This window comes from Pezoporus occidentalis, unplaced genomic scaffold, assembly GCF_034315485.1.
Source record: "Pezoporus occidentalis ecotype Australia unplaced genomic scaffold, CSIRO_AGI_Poc_V1 ctg8, whole genome shotgun sequence".
Lineage (NCBI taxonomy): Eukaryota > Metazoa > Chordata > Aves > Psittaciformes > Psittacidae > Pezoporus > Pezoporus occidentalis.
Window position 1 is genome coordinate 9116821 of NW_026916158.1, and position 17865 is coordinate 9134685.

The 17865-nt window shown below is 45.0% G+C and overlaps 2 protein-coding genes and 1 long non-coding RNA gene across 5 annotated transcripts; all 3 read right to left on the reverse strand.

Moving 5' to 3' along the window:
• Positions 1 to 412: 412 nt before the first annotated feature.
• LOC134155717 (uncharacterized) lies at positions 413 to 998 on the reverse strand. Its single transcript, XR_009961695.1, has 2 exons — positions 735 to 998; positions 413 to 685 (listed from the first exon to the last, which is right to left on the reverse strand). It is a non-coding gene; the product is annotated as an uncharacterized LOC134155717 (long non-coding RNA).
• A 1931-nt stretch (positions 999 to 2929) lies between these two features.
• RPL22L1 (ribosomal protein L22 like 1) lies at positions 2930 to 5167 on the reverse strand. Its single transcript, XM_062603308.1, has 4 exons — positions 5025 to 5167; positions 4520 to 4612; positions 4010 to 4131; positions 2930 to 3241 (listed from the first exon to the last, which is right to left on the reverse strand). The coding sequence occupies exons 1-4, from the start codon at positions 5115 to 5117 to the stop codon at positions 3097 to 3099; spliced, it is 453 nt and encodes a 150-aa protein (XP_062459292.1). The 5' UTR covers positions 5118 to 5167; the 3' UTR covers positions 2930 to 3096.
• Positions 5168 to 5408: 241 nt separating this feature from the next.
• EIF5A2 (eukaryotic translation initiation factor 5A2) lies at positions 5409 to 13976 on the reverse strand. Of its 3 annotated transcripts, XM_062603306.1 has the most exons (5): positions 13819 to 13969; positions 13272 to 13464; positions 11722 to 11826; positions 10023 to 10154; positions 5409 to 9363 (listed from the first exon to the last, which is right to left on the reverse strand). In XM_062603306.1, exons 2-5 carry the CDS (start codon positions 13434 to 13436, stop codon positions 9304 to 9306), a joined length of 462 nt encoding a protein of 153 aa, XP_062459290.1. In that variant the 5' UTR covers positions 13437 to 13464; positions 13819 to 13969; the 3' UTR covers positions 5409 to 9303. The 3 variants fall into 3 exon arrangements, with proteins under 3 accessions (XP_062459290.1, XP_062459289.1, XP_062459288.1); XM_062603305.1 differs by having other exon boundaries at positions 5409 to 10154; positions 13272 to 13461; positions 13819 to 13976; XM_062603304.1 differs by having other exon boundaries at positions 5409 to 10154.
• Between the last annotated feature and the right edge of the window lie 3889 nt (positions 13977 to 17865).

A 17865-nucleotide genomic window follows, 5' to 3' on the forward strand; every position in this document is an offset into this window, starting at 1 on the left:
CATATGGGTATACAAGAACATGTAGAAGTACCTTTTATTAGTGGTGTTACGATTGGTGACATTGGTGGGTTTTGTTGCTCTTTCTTTACTGGAAATCAGTGATAGTTTTGCTGCAGGAAGGGTGATGGAGACTGATGGTGAAGAAAACATCTCTGTATGCTCATAATAAGCAGCTTATGTGGTGGTGCTGCTGCTCTGGCAACAGCCGTGTAGCTCTTAGGCTTAGAAATTTGTTTGCTTTTTTTTTTATTTGCCAGACATTGAAATTTTCCATGTGTGGGAGGTCTCTCATAAACTTGTTTTGTTTGGAGGAGAGCAGTGAAAGTATTTTACATGAAATGGAGAAACTTTAAATGAAAAATGGGTGAGAATATAGACATATTTTTAATATATTTTAACATATTTTTGAAAAAATTTGCTGTATTAAAGCCATGTAAAAGTTAGAGTGACACTGTTCTCCTGAGCCCTGAGCTTGCACGTGTTGGCCTTGGCCCACCTGCTGTGCTACCGGTTCAATTGGTGCTTTGCAATGATTATTCCTCTGCAAATTGAAGTGCTGGCTTGGTGGACCAGGGGTCTCAGCTGGGTGGAGGTGCATCAGAGTGGTGTTCCGTAACTCACTCCTTCCTGCTTCATTTTGTGCTTATCCCTTTTTGGAAATCCTAAAGCACCCAGAGCATGTGTCCTGGGTTCAGCAGTAGCTGAACTGGGTTTAAACCACGACAGCATGTTACTATGTAGCCCTGGGGACCGAACTCTGCAGCAGCCCTGGTTCTCTGTGAAGCCTTCATGCTGTGGGTGCATTGTATTTCCCTCAGCTTCATTGCCTGGCTGACACAGGAGCGTGTCTCTGCAGCTATGAGGACAGCCCAGTCCTCCGAGCAGGGCTTTTCTGGGCTCTTGTCCAGCACTAAATATGGAAAATTCTGTCAATTCTGTCGGTTTTCAAGCTGTTCAGGATCTTTTAACTTTCTAAACAAAGATGAACAAAACTGGTTATTTTATAGCATTAATTTTATAGTATTAATTACTTTATGCAAACAAGGTCTGTTTCCTGCCTGCCACCTGCATTGCATCTGCCCCCTTCAGCTGTGAAATATATGAAGTTAGGAAAGAATCACTGTGTTTTCCAGAGCTTGTCTGATTTTCCATGACTCAATATCCCTAACTGCCTGAGAAAGCTCTAACAGCCTGCACGCTCAGAAGCATAGAGCCAGACAGGCCTCAGGATACAGCTATCACAGCTTGGACAACACAGCAATAAAACAAAGATGCTTGACTGGTATCTGAAGAGGCAGGAAGGAAAAGGTTTCTAAATTTATGAAAACACGCTGGATCCACACTTACAAGAAACTTGGAATTTGGTTTTTCAAGTTTTCCATGTTGTCAAGCATCAGAAAAGGAATTCCTAGACTCCATCGTCACTGCAGTGAAGCTCAGTGAGTAATACAACACACATGACTGCCTTGGCAGTTTTCCTCCAACCCCAGCTATGAAATGAGTAGCTTTGCTTGAAATCCCAGGCCTTGTTTTCATGTCTTTTGACTACAGACAATCTGTATCTGCTGGGCCATACAACTACATGGGTAGATGCCAGCCTGCTTTAGGAGGAAGAACAACTATGCAACATGATTCCATTAGCTCCAATTTTGTTTGTGCTGGCTCCATTTAATCAGAGCAGCTTTGCTGTGTCAGTCTAGCATTCAGGATATATTGTCACATAAAAGCTCAACTATGGAAAAAACAGGTGGGAATGGATTCTGAAATACAACTGTCAGTCATGCCCTTTGCTTAACTTAGTGCAGCAAAACCAGACCAGATAGTTTTCAACTATTTGTAGCTTTACTGTGGAAAACAATGCTGTCTGCTCAATACAGGCAGCATTATATAACTATACAGTTATATATATTATATATATTGTATTACATAACTACTTTCTAAAAGCATTAGCAATCTTCTGTTCTTCCAGAACAGGAAGAACATAACCACCTTTATTTTCTGCTTTGATTGATTTTTCTCAAATAGGGATACTCACGGCAGTGCTCTGGCATTATCCAGTGCTCCAGATCACAGGCCAGGACTTCAGGTGTTTTATTTCCACTGAAGCATATAAAGCTCAGTACATAGGACCTTGGAAATAATCCTTAGCCTTGCTGCCAGTGAGACTCACTGCTTTTAGCTAGCTCTGAAACAGCAAAATGACACACATCAATATGGCAAGGATTACACAAGTCGCTACTGTCTCCTCTCCTCTCCCTGGGCCACCCTTCAGGAACAGACATTGACAAGTAGAAAATCTAAGGCTGCTGCTAACATTCATCTCCCCTTCTGTAGTTTTTAGATTTAGGTACAGCAAGTGGGTGTCATGCGACTGTCAATGCATTGCTTTGTGCTTTGTAACTCTCTAAATAGTCTGTCTCAGAGATTTGCCAGCAAAAACAATGCTGAAATAATTACTAAAAAATCACCAGAAAATGAAACAATTTAGTTGGCACAATTCAGCCTTAACTAGCAGATTTGTTCAAGCTCAAAGTTCAGTATCAGAGCCTACATGGATCCTCGCTTTATGATATTAATAAAGCATTACTAACACCAGACTTCAACACTGTGCTACAACCAATTCAAGACTTGAATAAATCACACAGAATAAAAAACTATTATAAAAATTCATAACCCTGTTTTTAAACAAACAGAATTAAACTTTTACTAAATATTGTATCATTAGCTTCACATATATTAGCAGAACAAGCTGGTACTTCCAGTCACAGGAAGCTCTAGTGTTATTTTTACCAAAACGGTTAAACACTGATGTCACTGTCCTCCTACATTCATACTGGCTGAAGGGCTCAGTCCTTTTCTACTTGGACTCTTGACACCACACTGAGCAGCTCTGATTTCTAACAGTGGAAGGAAAACTGCAAATCAAAAAATTCTCCATGCTGGTTTTTAATTAGAACTTAGAAAAAAGGCTAGAAAACTATACCCATGATCTGTCAAACAGGGTACAAAGTCTTTATTCACCAATAAGTTAAGTATTCTTATAAATAGATGTTCTTGTCTTTTGTACACTGCATGTAGTACAAAGCTAAGCTTCAATTATTCCTCAGACTCCGATCCTTCTTCATCTTGGCTGATTTGGAAGTAGCGTAGTTCATAGGTCTCCTTGTCAGATGCAACAACACGAAGCCAGTCACGCAGGTTATTCTTCTTGAGGTACTTCTTGGTGAGATATTTTAGGTACCTTAAAAACAGTAATTATATGTTACAACTCTCTTGTTTAACAACCCTTACTGCTGTCTGCGCTCCATTCAAGACATGGCTCCAGGAGGGGACCAACACACTGATTATATCCATTCATTAAAAATCACCATATATAACAGGGTACTTTCATTCCAGGTACCTATGAATTTGCTATTTGATGCTTTCTGACTACACAGCACAATGCCAGTAACTCAAAAGCACTGAGAAGTGGTTCTAAACCTTGGTCTAACAGGACAGATACTTGTGTATCTGTACCAACAAATGAAGGGGGGTTGCAGGGAAGGAATGGCTCATTAGGAAGGAACCTCTCATCAGCACACACATCCACTGCACACCCTAACACACTGAGCAGTTTAACGCTTCATCTGACTCAACAGGTTCTTCTGCAACAGCATGTACTGCATACACATACGTTTTAATACAACCAAGCAAGTAATGAAACAGCCACCCATTATATGAATACAGCATGGCTTTTAAAAGCCTATCTTTCCTTGATACACTTCTAACAACATATACAAAGCATCTCTGTATTATTATGCTTATATTAGAGAGTATTAATTTGCACTCAAGCCCTAAGTTTTAAAAAGCAGAGGTTTTTTTGGTATCTAATGCTAGAGATCTGTTTGAATTATGTCTTCCACAAACATTTACAAGCACTATGAAGGTCTGAGCCAACACCTCCTCTGTATGTATCTGAAGCACATCATGTTCAATATCACAACCACAACAAAAGGAAACATATGCCAACCTTTTAGAAAACTGCTTCTCGGATGTCACCGTGATCTTGTTCTTCAGGCGTTCAATATGAACAGTGTTGCCCAAGTTTCCAGTTTTTCCATTGACCTTAACCTTCTCCTTTAGGAACTGTTCCTGTTTCAACATTAAAGGAATAGAACACTAGGGAATGGCACCCTAGATGTGAACTAGGGAAGGGACCCTAGCCATATAGCAATATTAAAAATCACCATTTACTGATGTCCCGATATCAAGTATTTACAATGCAGTAATAGTCTACAGAGTGCAATTAAAGAAGTCACGCCTGGGCTAAACCAGTATTTAATTTAAAACAGTTCTATTCATGGACAAGTATAAGCCATCTTAACTATAAATACAACTAAGCTTTCAAAAGCACCAATACTTTAAAGAACAGCTGTTGATTTTACTAATTTAGAATGTAACTTTTGAGCTGGGATCCAGATATCGTACTAAGATTATAATAAAAACTGCGCACCAGGAGTATGAGCAAACCACGACTTACAAAATTCCCAGAATCGAAGATTCCATCTTCCACAGGATGGGTCAAGTCAAGGTAAAACTTCCAGATGGATTTTTTTGATTTTCTGTCCTTTTGCTAAAACACCGGAAGAACACCCATCATTATCCATAACACCCACACCAGCAGCTTTTATCAGCGCGGGACACGGCAGAGGGCCTTCGCCTGGGCAGCTGGACTAGCCGCAGCCGGCTCACCCGGCCCGGGACCCGCCGGCCACCACTCATCCCAGGCCCCCTCGCCCCCGACGGCGAGGTCATCAAACCGCCTGGCCGGGCCCGGCCCAGCCGCCCCCTGTGTTTGGGCCCGCACTCACCGGTCCCATGCTACCGCGGCCCGGCCCACCCGCCCCCTGTGTCTGGGCCCGCACTCACCGGTCCCATGCTACCGCGGCCCGGCCCAGCCGCCCCCTGTGTTTGGGCCCGCACTCACCGGTCCCATGCTACCGCGGCCCGGCCCACCCGCCCCCTGTGTCTGGGCCCGCACTCACCGGCGCCATGCTACCGCGCCACGCTCCCGCAGAAAGGAAGAAGCGAATCGCTCGCCTCGCTTTTATAGTCCCGGAGGTGACGTCACCACGCATGCAAGCGGCGCAGAGCGCCTGCGCTACCAGAGGCAGCTGGGAGGGGGAGCCCGCCCCCGGCAGCCATGTTACGCTCGCGGCGGGGCGGCAATATCGAATGAGGAAGGCAGCCGTGTGTTTGAGTTCTGATTTTATTTCTGTAGGACAGGAACGCAAGCGGTTCTCTTGCTCTCGTAACAACCCGCTGGCCGCGCCGCTCTCCTCCGGGCGCGTGGGCTGACAACAGTGTTCTCACTGCAGCCAGGTCAGCGCAGGAGCCTGCAGATGCACTCAGCCTTGAAGCAACCCAGATCCCCGCAGCACTGACATCTTTATTAGTTCTGGAGCAAAACAGTGTACATACATCTTTCCCCTGATCATTGGCATGGTGTTGAAAACAATACAGCTTCCAAAACACACACACATTTGAACCACCAGGGCTGCTGCTCCCGGCTCACACCAGTTACAGGGCTTGGTTTTCACCATCACCAGGAAAAGCAGTCATCACCATCATTCCTCTTTCCCCAGAGTTCTGAAAGCCACACCAAACAATAACGCTTAAATATACAGCACAGGACAGCAGGGGTTTTCTGCGATACAGCAATACACAGCAAACATTCGGGTTTCAACTCACAAACCAAGTTACTCTCAGATGCCAAATACTGTAGGGCCAGACTGTAGGTGCTGGAGAGGCCTCTGCCCATCTTGGCATGCCCACACCAGACTGCAGAATGCTCCACCATGCTCCCACTACAACACCTCCAGGATCAACACCTTCGTTAACATTCTCTGTGTATAAGCGAGATACTTGAAATATCCTTAACAAGGTCCTTTTCTCCTGAAGTTTAGTTCTACTGTAACAAACTACATTCTAATTACTCAACCAAAAAAAAAGTGGGATTTATTGAATTCTGAATTCTGTGAGACTGACCTGCAGTAACCATAAGAGTCTGAACTGTCAACAAGTTTGAATTCTTTACAGATTATGCAAAATCACCTGTATTTTGAAACTACAGATCGTGCACCATTTCTGTATACACTGTGGATTAGAAAAACCTGCAAGAGGCTTGAAAGCAGTTACGTCAAAACAAAATTCAGCTAACTTCTTAAAAAAAAGAACAGCCCTGAGAACATGGCTCAACTAGCAAGAGCCTAGTTGAAAAACCACCATTATAAGCAAAAATTAGAAGGATCTATTGAAATCTTAATGTATTACTTGCCAACACTTGAGGCAGGAAACACTGTGGTTTTCCCAATTCTGTAAATTAGTAGGAGAAACTCAGTGAATTGGAGCCATTAAAAAAATGCATTATTTGAACTGGGAATAGTTTTCTTTACCTCCTAGGTTTCACAGTCTTTACTCTAAGCAATTGCCATCAGGTTTTAGAAGATTATAGTTTTCAGTTTTGACACAATTTAAGTGTTAAGACAGTACTACAGAACAAGTACATCAGTAAGATTTGTTTTAAAGTAAAGCTATGAAAGGAGAACTTCCCTAAGCATTTGGTTAGGGATCTTAAAAATACGCATCTATATGAACTACTGATCACAAAGTTTGTTGCAAACAATTCTGACAGTAAACTGAAACATCTTACTCTGGAAAAAAATGCCTCAAATACATGTTCTAATTTAGAAGCAACTTTTAACCTTACTGAAACTTTGCGATTATGCTTAACTCATGCTTATGTATTATTAACTATGGGAAACTTCATGCATGACAAGCAAATGCTCTGCACTTCCATAGTGTTCGAAGTGCTTCACAAAAGACAACTAAGTATATAAGAACAAACCTATAATGAAGTACTTAATCATTTAAATCTTGCAGAACTGAAGGTTGCAATAGAAGGACATCTGTAAGTCCCAAGGAAGGCTCTTCCAGCAAGCTGGAGGTCATAAAACCTTTATCTTTAGATAGCTGTAGTACCTGTAAACTCCAGTGAGACCAGAACCCCACTTGTAGGAACAGGACAAAATCCAGCCTTTGTCCTGGAGAGCTCGCAAGTTAAGTAAATGCTCAGACTGTGGGCCAGTGGCATCAAATACCTGTCTTCCAACAAGGTTTTAGAGGACAGACAGGCACCTGAAAGTAAACTAAAGCACTACCAGAACACGGACAAATCAGAGTCTTGCAGTTTTCAAGCATATTGTAAGTACTTGTAATACAGTGATAGCATTAGAACTTGCATTAGTTTGCCATAGCAACCTATGACTTCCCACACAGCTCACCTTGCTGTCAATACCATCAATGGTTTCACCATCACCTCCAAAGCCCACAGAGCCTGTCTTTCAGGTACCTTTTCAATGGAGAAACAAAGGAGCACAGTGCAGACTAGCTTGAACTATTCAGCATGCATGTCAAAACTATTCTGAATGCATCTCAATCTCTTGTGTCTACAGGTGTTTTTTTAAAGCAGTTTTGCCATTTCAATCCAGGCGTTTTTATAAAGTTCACCTGCAATGTGCATTGTGCTAGGCAAGAGCATGTGGCAGTCTCTTACTTCTGTCAGGTGTTCCAGGTAACTGTGCTTTATTACCAGAGTATATTTATTGCTGTCTTTACCTTCACTGGTACTGCTCTCCCTGTCACAAGAAGCCTGTAGAAAACACATGTTTTCACCATATACATTAGGCCCCCAAGATTTGCTAAGCCCTGCCATAGTATGTACAAGGGCAGTTCAGGACAGTTGCCATGAGCCCTCTGGGGATTAAGGAGTATATACTATTAAGCTGAAAACATTTTAAACAGTTCACAGGAGTATGACCTCTGACTTTCACGGCCCACTGTGAATGGAGCATGTATCCAGGGCAGAATGCTACATGCTTAAAAGTTATCCTCAATCAGCCAACAGCCACTGAAGCTTAAGGCAAGCTCATGAAGCAATTTTATCAACTGTGAAGAGAGGTCTGAACCACAGGCTAAGAGTTTCCCACTCATGAAGAGTCACCAAGTTTTAGAATTCAAGTTGAACGCCTTAAACAGGAACACTAGTTATCCTTCCATTAACTATTGCTATGAAGCCTTGTGTTTGCCCATTAAGCTACTAACTAGAGGCATGCATGCATGTTTCAGTGACTCATAACGCCCCTGGATGGGAGCTAGCTTTCATAACTATGTAGCAATTTACTTACTTTTATAGTTAAGCCATGGTTGTTCAGTATTGTCTGTCAAGTCTATAGTTTGAAAATACCATAGTTTTATTTTTTAAAAAGAATCACATGCATTTAGTTTAGGCTCGATGCTACAGTTTGTCCCACTTTTTGAGAAAACCCGTGGTCCCTGTGCTACAAAAATATGGTCTACACCTGAAGATTAAAATCTAAAGCTGGAAGCACTGCAACAGATTTCCGTGGAGCTTGTCACCCTTTCATAGTTTAAGATAAATAAAATAAAGGAAAGCAATTGAACTATTTTTTTCAAGTCTGACAAAGGCCTCGAGTGAAAGTCTATAGCTTTAACATCCGTTCTCACCTTTGTGTCCCCTTGACCTATCTATGTCTCATCTACCCAATATTCCAACTGCCTGCCTAAACCACAGGTAGGCTTTTGACACCATTTTATCATCAAAATAAGCCAACAAGTTGGCAAAGAAGAAAACAGAGGTAATACAGTTAAGTTGCACATGGCCACTGGGGCTTGGTCAAGCCAGCTGGCATTTTTGATCACTTGAGTTTCTTGGTCTAAAAGTTGCGATTGGCACCTACAGTTCTGCAAGAGTCCCAATCCACAAAATACTTAAGCATTAAAAAAAAAAAAAAAAAGCTACTTTTATTGTTTTATTGTCAGTTCTACCTAAACATGTCAAGAAAAATACTATTTGTGCTCTAGGTCACTTTATAATCCTAGATACCTACCAGCTTATCTAAAAGCCCCTGAATACTGTATTTTGTCTGTTCATACAGACAAACACTGTTTTGCTCAAGCAAATAAAAATATATTCACTAGTAACACCTGATTGGTTTCTCAGATCCATAGCTGAAACCCACAGGAATGTTAAAATAGTTACGATTAAGGAATTAAAATCTCAGTGATTTTGAAAACTGCCAGTTAGCCTGCAACACTAATCCAGAATCCAGCACTGCTTTTTAACAATTCAAAAAAGAAATGAGGTTGCTTGTGAAGGCCAGAGCTTTGGTGACAATAGGAACCAAATTTATAGATCTGTGGTTTGTCCAGACCTGAGCAGCTGCCCGAGCCTGGTGATCCTCTTTATTTGCAAGGCTTTATGGCTACAGCACATTCTTCATTCATTGCACTTATGACAGATATCTGAAAGAAAAGACAAGGTAAGTAAGTAAGCTCCAACCTCTGCCAGAGGAAGTTACAGATTTTCATATTTTAACATCTGTCCCATCTCTCAAGAAAAACAGAAGCTGAAGCTGGTAAAAATTCAGCCATTAGAAAGATATCCACAGTACCTGCCCTTCCTACCAATTTGCTCTTCTACTGCCTTCCCTTTGCCATGTTGCCTTGGCCAGCAGCTTGAGGTTCATACCACAGAGGAAGAGAAACAAGCTCCTGCAACAGAGCCTAGACAGTGACTAGGTGTGGTCCAGCACAGACTGTAGTCTGCAGAGCTACCTGCAGACAGGTTTGCTAACAGCAAATTAGACTACCCAGACTATGTCACAAAACTCTATACCTGTCAGCAATTAAGAAAGCCTGGAGGCTCCAATCCACACTGTGTGGTCAGGACTGTTAGGATTTATCTAGATATTTCAGAGCTACACCTATTGTCTTACTGACAACTGGGCCAGGCTTCAGTGCCATACTGAGTGCACCAGTACAAAAAAGTCCTTCTGCATCTCGAAGAACCAATTTCCCTGCTTCTCTACCCACCCTTCACAGAGATACAAGTGGTCAATATCAAAGTATGACTTCTCAGGCAGAATTAACCATAACGTGTCCTGTCTGCCATCTATACTTGCCTGCACATCTTCATTGGCATTGAATTTTCCTTCTATTTCTTTGCCAAGATCCCCTTCTGGCAACTTTAGATCTTCACGAACTTCACCACTTTCTGTCAGCAGGGAGAGATACCCATCCTGAATACCTATCAGCTGTGAAGAGAATTTCACTTTTAGTAAGTTTAACATCAGTAGCCACCAGTAGACAGTAGCTGAAGATAAGCAGAAAGCAGTCAACTCCACCTGTTACATTAATTCTTTAGTACTGTGTAACAGTTAAGGACCTAATTTAAGTCAATGTTTAACAACAACTCAGAGAGCTGATCTAGAGCAACTGTAGCAAAAGCTAGTCTGCTATCAAAAACCACCAGAACCCTGCTGGTTACTTCTTAGTACACAGGGCACTGCAAAACCCATCCTTGTGATTTAAAAAAGGTCCTGCTTCCAGATCATGAGTTCAGCTTTTTACATCTATGAATTAGAAACAGTACCTGAAATGCTGTTCACTGAACAGCATTGCTTTTATAAAGCACACAAAGTACACAATAGTTGACCTGTATGTACACTTCTATACCTTCATTTGTACAACAGGATACCATCATTTACATTAAAGGCTAATGAATAAATTAGGGAACATCCACCAAGTTCTGGGCCACTTTTACAATGCTGTTTCCAGCCTAACTGGAAGGCTGGGCTAAGGGTAGCAGCTATTTCAACAGAGCAGGTTAGGGAACTTGGAAGACACAACTGTCAACCCAAAAGGCAACCCTGACAAGTCTGATAAACAGCAAGAATTTCAGAAGCAGTGACGACTCAAGAACAATGAAAGATCACCAACATTAAGAATCTCCTGGAAGGTCTGAACTCCAGCACAAGGCTGGTCACACTTTATTCAAACAGCACTAGCTCTGAGTTGCTAACACAGCGATTTTTGGCTTTGTCGAGGAATTGCAGTGTCCCAGCTGAGGCTGATGTATCAGTTCCTGGCCAGAACTAGTCCCAGGACAATGGGAAGATAGCAGATATGTTACAACTGAGAACCTGAACCATGCTGCTTTTAAGAGCAAACTGTCTGTATCACAGAATGCATTACAGAAGTCTGCCAAGTTCCCTGCATACATGTATTTCAGTACAGAGCTGGGAGCACCAAAATTAATTGAGAACAACTATTCCACACAAGGAGTAGAAAGCACTGTAGCAAGTTAGAATTGGCATCAGATGCAATTTAAACTGTCTTGTTATTTCATCTACTCTGTTTAAGGGCAGAATTATAAATGAATCTAAGCATATAAATATATGCTTAGATTCAAATTTACTTGAAGCAAGATCCTGATTATCCTTTAACTAATATTAAGTTGTAGCAGAGATAAACTCTAAATTCTAAAGGATGCCAGTACCACAAAGAATAAAGAAGTGACCTTACAACACGAACTAGAGAAAAATCACAGTTCTGAATTGTCTATTACCTGTCATTTCTAAAGAATGCTACTGTAACATGAGATTAGTACAGTAAGGAGCTCTCCATCAGTAAGCCTGAGAGTTTTAAGAATTTAGTAAATGCGGAGTTCAGCAACGTCACGTCTATACAGGCAAGTTCCCTTAATTCTGACAACAGTACTTAATTAATTGAGGCAGATTTTGGGATGAAGAGAGTTTATGTGTGGTATTAGGAGTATAAAGCCTCTTAATGTGTGGGAGGACACAGTGATTGTTAACTCACCTGGTAATCATTCCTCTTGATATTTGGAACATCCATGTTATGAGTTGATGGGCAAATATCTTCATATTTTTTACCAGTGAAGATATCAATACCAACCAAATGCACCTACAAGGGAAGAAAATTACCATCAGTTACTGCTGGTCCTAGAGAATGCCTAGAAGATGCCACTGCCATCAGTATTGCTGGTTCCACACAGTTTTCTAAGAGATTGTGGGTAATACCAGCTTTTGCCTAGAGCCTTTACTTGTGGTATGAAAGCAGCCCAAGCACCAAGAGAGGGTCTTTCACGCCTTTTCACAGCATACTATAGGAACACTACATGAGAATCAGCCATTGTTACCGTCCATAGCTGTTTGTAGTGTTACAGCAGCAAGCTAGAGCTCAGAGTACACAGTGTTTAAGAAAACTCAGAACTTCCAGTACCCAGAAACACAACAGTGTTGGTGACAACATGAGGGTTAAGGGGAAGAGAAGAGGTGGTCATGCACAGAGATTAAAGCAGCTCCCACCTGCCTTGGTGCTAGCAGTAGCTGCTCCCTACAGCTAGTGCTTGGATTACAAGCCTTCTCAAACCCTTTCACAACCACTTCTTAAGAGAACTGGATCTAAAATAATCCATAAAAAAAGCAAGAGGTGGGAGAAAGGAAAATACTGGCAAGGGCTTAGTATACTCTAGCTTTGATAAATCCTAAATGTTTTGCCCACCTACATGTATCATACAAGGTCCAGAAACTTATAAATACCACTAGTTGGTGCTTGTAGCAGATCTGTCTCTAAACTCTACTATACCCACTATAAAGTGTTGCTGAATTACTGAAGGGAGAGTCTAGCCTTGGTCTGAGCTCCAGACAGCTACATACATAAGTCAACTGCTTAGGCAGGACTGTAGCCCCAGCCAGCAGGTAAGAATGTCCCTTCTGAGACACAGGAGGGGCAAGATACTCCTCACTCAGTGCTGAAAAAAGCAAAGCAACAGCAAGGCAAGACAGCAAAGTAGGGCTAGAGCAGGCCCACAGAGGCAATGAGTGTTTGCTGAGCTCCTCTGGATTACGTAACAGAAACACGGCTCCTCGAGTAAGTGCTTGAATTGAGTACAAGTGCTTAAGTTGAGCGCTACAATAGTGAAAGTCTGCTAGCCCAGGCAGACAGCAAAGTGTTTTGGTGGGTAGCGACAGCACAACCCAACCACACCCTAGTGATTTCATCAGCCCCCTTCCAGAACTTGCTCTACCCCCACTACAAAAACAGGCTTTAGCACTATCATCCTTAAAGCTTTTTAACAAGTTGGGTGAAAAAAACAACCCACCCCCTTTCCTCGACCCTTCACACTTTACATTAACGAACATCCCCGAGCCAGCTCTAGAGTGCAGACACACACGTGACACTGCTGCGAGAAAGGCAAAGGCGGGATACAGAACGCTGCGAAATGAAACGCTACACCCTCCCGTCTAGGTTAGCCACGCAGGAGAGCGCGATGCCGTTGCGAGGGCTGGGAGCCGCAGGGCTGTGAAACAGACTGAGGCTTGCCGAGCCTACCCGAGGCCGCTCACCTTGGCGTGGCCGTGCTTGCCCGTCTTGGAAGTGGACATCTCTACGATCTTACAGGGGCGGCCCTTGAGCACCACAAAGCCGTTCTTCCGCAGCGCCGAGCACTGCATAGGGTACGTGAACGAGGCGCCGGCATCGCCCGTGGTGAAGTCGAGCTCGTCGGCCATGGCGGCGGGGGGCTGGAGACAGGGGCTGCTAACGAGAGAGAACACGTCGGCTCGGAGCCCGGGCGGCGGGAAGAGCCTGGCCGAGGGGAAGACGGACCCCAACCACCTCCTCCGGGGAAGAGCAGCGCGATGGCGGCGCCCCGGGGTGGGATGGGCCCGCCTAGCTCTGACACACGTGCCTGCGGGCGGGGAGCCGCCGCACGCCACAGGCCGGAGCCCCTTGCGAGCCCCCCACCCGCGCCTTCCCCGCCCCGGTAGCGACGGCGCCCGCCAATAGGCTCGCCTCACCCCTCCTTCCCCGTCGCCTAGGCGCCGCGGCCCAGCCGCCACCAGCGCGCAGCCCCGGGGGCTGGCCCCCCAGCGGCTGCGCGCCCTTTCTTACCTTGCGAGCCCGTTCGGGGGTGCCGGTAGGGCCGGTGCCGGGTGGGGCGGCGGCGGGGCGGGTCACGGCGCCGCGCACACGCGCCCGACCACTGCGGCGGGCGGCGGGAAGAGGCGGCGAGGAGCGCAGGCACGGCGCACCGCCCAGCCCCACCCTCCCGCTTCCGCCGGCGGGCGCGCTCATTGGCCCGTACCCTCCCCCCTCCCACGGAGCGGGGTCCGGCCCTGCCCCCTCGGCCCGCCGGCTGACCACGTGCTGGGGGTGCCTCTCGCGTGCCCTCACCCCGCCCCTCGCCTACGGAGAGCCGTTGGGCTCAGCGCGCCTTCTCTCCAGCCGCGCGGCGCCGCCGCCATTGCGCCGAGGCGAGCTCCGCCACGCGCCGCCGGCGTGTGGCCGCTCTGAGCCGCTAGGCGGCGCTGTGCGCCTCCTACCACACACAGCCCCCGCCATCTTGTGTCCTGGGCGGCTCCGGCGGTCGGTTTCTGTGAAGGGTGGTCAGGCGGCTTCCGGGCGACAAAACTAGGTTTTAAACGCACTCGAAAAGAAATGTGTGTTTCCAGAGCCTGGCGGGATAAGGCTTCCTCATGAGTTGTGTTTAACTGTCCACACACAGCGGGTTTGTGTGGCTGTTGTTTCCCCTCTCAGAATAATCAGGAGAGCTTTCTGCAAACGCATAGCAGTCAGCCGTAGGGGTCTGAAACTGCTCAGAAGCTGTGGCGAAAGCCGGTTTCCATTAATGGATGTGAGACTCGGGTGACTCCATTCCTGACAGTTTATCCGCAGTGCTAACAGCACAGCCATCGTTAGCCTCTGACTTCCACTCCGTGCTCTGCCTGAGGAGAGGTCTGTGGTGATGAACGCAGCCACAGAGCCAGACACGGATCCTGAGCAAAACGAGGCCAAACAATAACCAATTTTATTAAAACCCTCCAAGTCAGATGCTTCAGTACTTTAGCTGTTAAACCGAATTCACCAGAAGACACTCCTGTGAAGCTGCTGGTGAATGGGCCCAGCCCTGAGGGATGCCATAGAGAGCACCTATCAACTGCAGAGAAACAGAAAAACACCCAAATCCAGGGTGCGTGTGGCAGCGCTGTCAGAGCTGGCCTCTGCCATCAGCCACACAGGCTGCAGTGTGCTGTCCTGGGGTGCCTGCTCTGAGATGCCTAACTTCTTGTCTGTGTTGTAATGGGATTGCTACGTAAGTTGCATACATTTTTAAATGGTTCTTCATGGGATCTTTTTATTTAATTCATTTTAACCTGTGTGATCTGTTTGCCTGTGGTCCCACTCTGGGTTACACAAATGCCACTCCGAATTGAACAGCATGTACCCAAGGAGATAAGTTTGGCTTTCATTTACGTGGGGCCCCTTTATAATGCTCCAGCAGGTCGAGATGGTGGCTCTCTTCCGTTACCAGGGTTTTCAGTGTATGGTCCCTCACCCAGCCCGCTCTAGAGATGATACACTTCACTCTGGGGAACTGCCCGTTTTAATTCCATGTCAGCTGATAATCAGAGACTTTGGCATTAAGTGTTTTTACATGTGCAGTGTGTTTGTTTACCTACAAATAAGTGAACTAATTACATTTGGCTGATTTTCCACAACAGATTTACTTTGGATTACTTGAGAGATCTTCTGGAGTAAATCAAGTCTTTTTACTGAAATGCAGCTGTAAATTCTATTTATTTTCAAGACACAAAATGTATTCAAGACAGCTTTTATTCAAGATTCAATTAAAAAAAAAAAAGGAAATCAGCTCCATCAGTTATTGCTTGTAGGCATCATTCCTTTGTCTGGATCAACATCTATTTTCTAAAGTGTGTTTCTTGACAGTACTAATGTGATTATCTCACTTCTCTATACAACAGCAGCAGTTTGATTTAATCTCCCCTTAAACACGAGATTTAGGTTAGATAAAAGGAAGAAGCTCTTTACTGTGAGAGTGTTGAGGCATTGGCAGAGGTTGCCCAGAGAAGGTGTGACTGCCTCATCCCTGCCAGTGTACAAGGCCAGGTTGGATAGTGCTTTGAATAACCTGGTCTAGTGGAAGGTGTCCCTGTCCATGGCAGGGGGTTGGAATTGGATGAGCTTTAAGGTCCTTTTCAACCCTAACCATTCCATGATTTTATGATTTCAAAGTGTATTTATTTGTAAATACTGTGATACATCTCGGGGGGGAGCAACAAGGAGGGCAGCCATGTCCTGCAACACCCAGGGGTGGTGGCCTGGGTGCATGGAGGACAGAGGAGGGTGACAGAGGAGAGCCGTGCTTGCTAGCTGAGAGGGGGTCACTTAGAGTGGCCGTGAGCAGTTTACTCAGTCTTCGTGGTGCCCTCAGCGCTGGGTGTGCACTGGGAAAGTAGAGGGAGGCTCATTCATCAGGATTTGGTTCAGGTCACAAGATTAGAAATAACTGGTCATGAGCAAAGCAGTGTAAACAACCCTGACCTAGCCTGAAAAGTGTCTCCGTTTCAGCTGCTCAGCTGTCTTACCTGGTGTCCCATTGATGTGTCCTGCCTGTTGGGTGTGAGGGTTCACTCTGGCTTCTGGCGCAGCCTCAAGCAGGAGAACATGAGAGAGGCTGGGGACTGATGATCCAGAGGACATCATCATGCTCAGCAGACCCTCTGAGTTCCTACATACAGTCTCTCTATATAGTATGAACTGCATTAAAGAGCCTCTGCAGTGACCTTGCCGCACGCACCCCATACTGCTCCAGGCACTGCTTTAATCCTGCCGCTCACCTTCTGCTTTCTGTGCAGTGCCAGTGACTCATTGTGCATTTGCTTCAGCGTTGAGAAAGGGATTCTGAGGTGCTGGATGGTTCCTACAATTATTAGGTGCTGTGTGCCCTGGGACGATCCTTAGAGATTGCTGGAGCACTGCCTCTAGCTGCTTCGTGACCACTCTTACCTTTCTGTGCTCCACACAAGCATCCAGCCAGAGAAACATCAGATGAGGTGTGCACACACAGCCACAATGCCTGAATTCCCCATGAAATTCACCCTGGGCACACCCTGGAGATCAGAGGCAAGCAGTGGCAGTGCAGGGACACCAAGCTGGTGAGAACCACCTGTAACTCCCACTAAGAAGAGGGAAAAGATTTAGTAACTCCAGATGTTCCCTCCTCCTGGGGCTGCAGCAGTGCTAATACAGGGATGTCCCACCTATGACCTGGAGGCCATGATGCTTTTCATAGCCACAAGAGCCACTCACTCTCATGAACAGAATAAATGGAGGCAAAGCCACAAGGCACTGCCCAAGCTTCAGGTCCACAGTTATTTCTACAGCCTGTAAAATTTAACAACTGCGGATCTACAGCCAAATTTATTGCCACTCTGCTGGGGAGGAGATTCCTTCCCTCTCAGCACAGCTATATAGGCCGTGCCTCCAGATAAAATTTGCCAGTGTTGCTTCAGGATTTAATGAAACACTTGAGCACAGACACAGTTACCTTAAATTAAGTCTCATGCTTACAGGTGCTGCTGGATCCAGACCTGATGTCCTGCTTTGTAATTCTTCAGCTCTCAGTGGAAAAAAAAAAGGACATCAAGCACCTCAGAAAATGCATTGTACCTCAAACACTGGGTCCCTGCATATGTAGCACTGAGGTTAGCTTCATCCTCATCAGCTGTGTGACTGGGGAGGTGGAGGGGAGTGCTTCCCAGGGATGAAAAACAAGTTGAAGTGAGGCAGAAAATCTGTGATAAATTAGTGTGGAAAGTGTTAATGGGGCCAAATGTCCTCAGTTTATTGGATTAGGAAAGTCAAACTAATTTTAAGATTATGCCTACAGAATGGGAAGCTAGATATCATTAGCCATTTCTCTGACCCGAAAGAAGAGTCTTAATGGCTGTCACGTCAGCACATTAGGAAAACACTGTCAAACCCCTTGCTGACAAGATGCTTTCTCAAGAGATTATTAATTATATTTCATTATTAGCTAACCACAGTATGAGGATATATTTCACATGTTAACTAAAAAGCAACAGCCATTTAGCTAATAAGTATGACCTGGTCTTTTAAATTTTCTTAATGATTAGC

Bases quoted from the DNA above. Each gene is read 5' to 3' on its own strand.
- RPL22L1 (XM_062603308.1), bottom strand. From the start codon at position 5,117: ATGCGTGGTGACGTCACCTCCGGGACTATAAAAGCGAGGCGAGCGATT. The intron at 4,613-5,024 runs GTGAGTGCGGGC...CCGGTGTTTTAG, and splicing joins GGCGCGGTAGCATGGCGCCG to CAAAAGGACAGAAAATCAAA. The intron at 4,132-4,519 runs GTAAGTCGTGGT...ATGTTGAAACAG, and splicing joins TCTTCGATTCTGGGAATTTT to GAACAGTTCCTAAAGGAGAA.
- EIF5A2 (XM_062603305.1), bottom strand. From the start codon at position 13,436: ATGGCCGACGAGCTCGACTTCACCACGGGCGATGCCGGCGCCTCGTTC. The intron at 11,827-13,271 runs GTGAGCGGCCTC...CTTCCCTTGTAG, and splicing joins GCAAGCACGGCCACGCCAAG to GTGCATTTGGTTGGTATTGA. The intron at 10,155-11,721 runs GTGAGTTAACAA...TTCTCTTCACAG, and splicing joins TCAAGAGGAATGATTACCAG to CTGATAGGTATTCAGGATGG.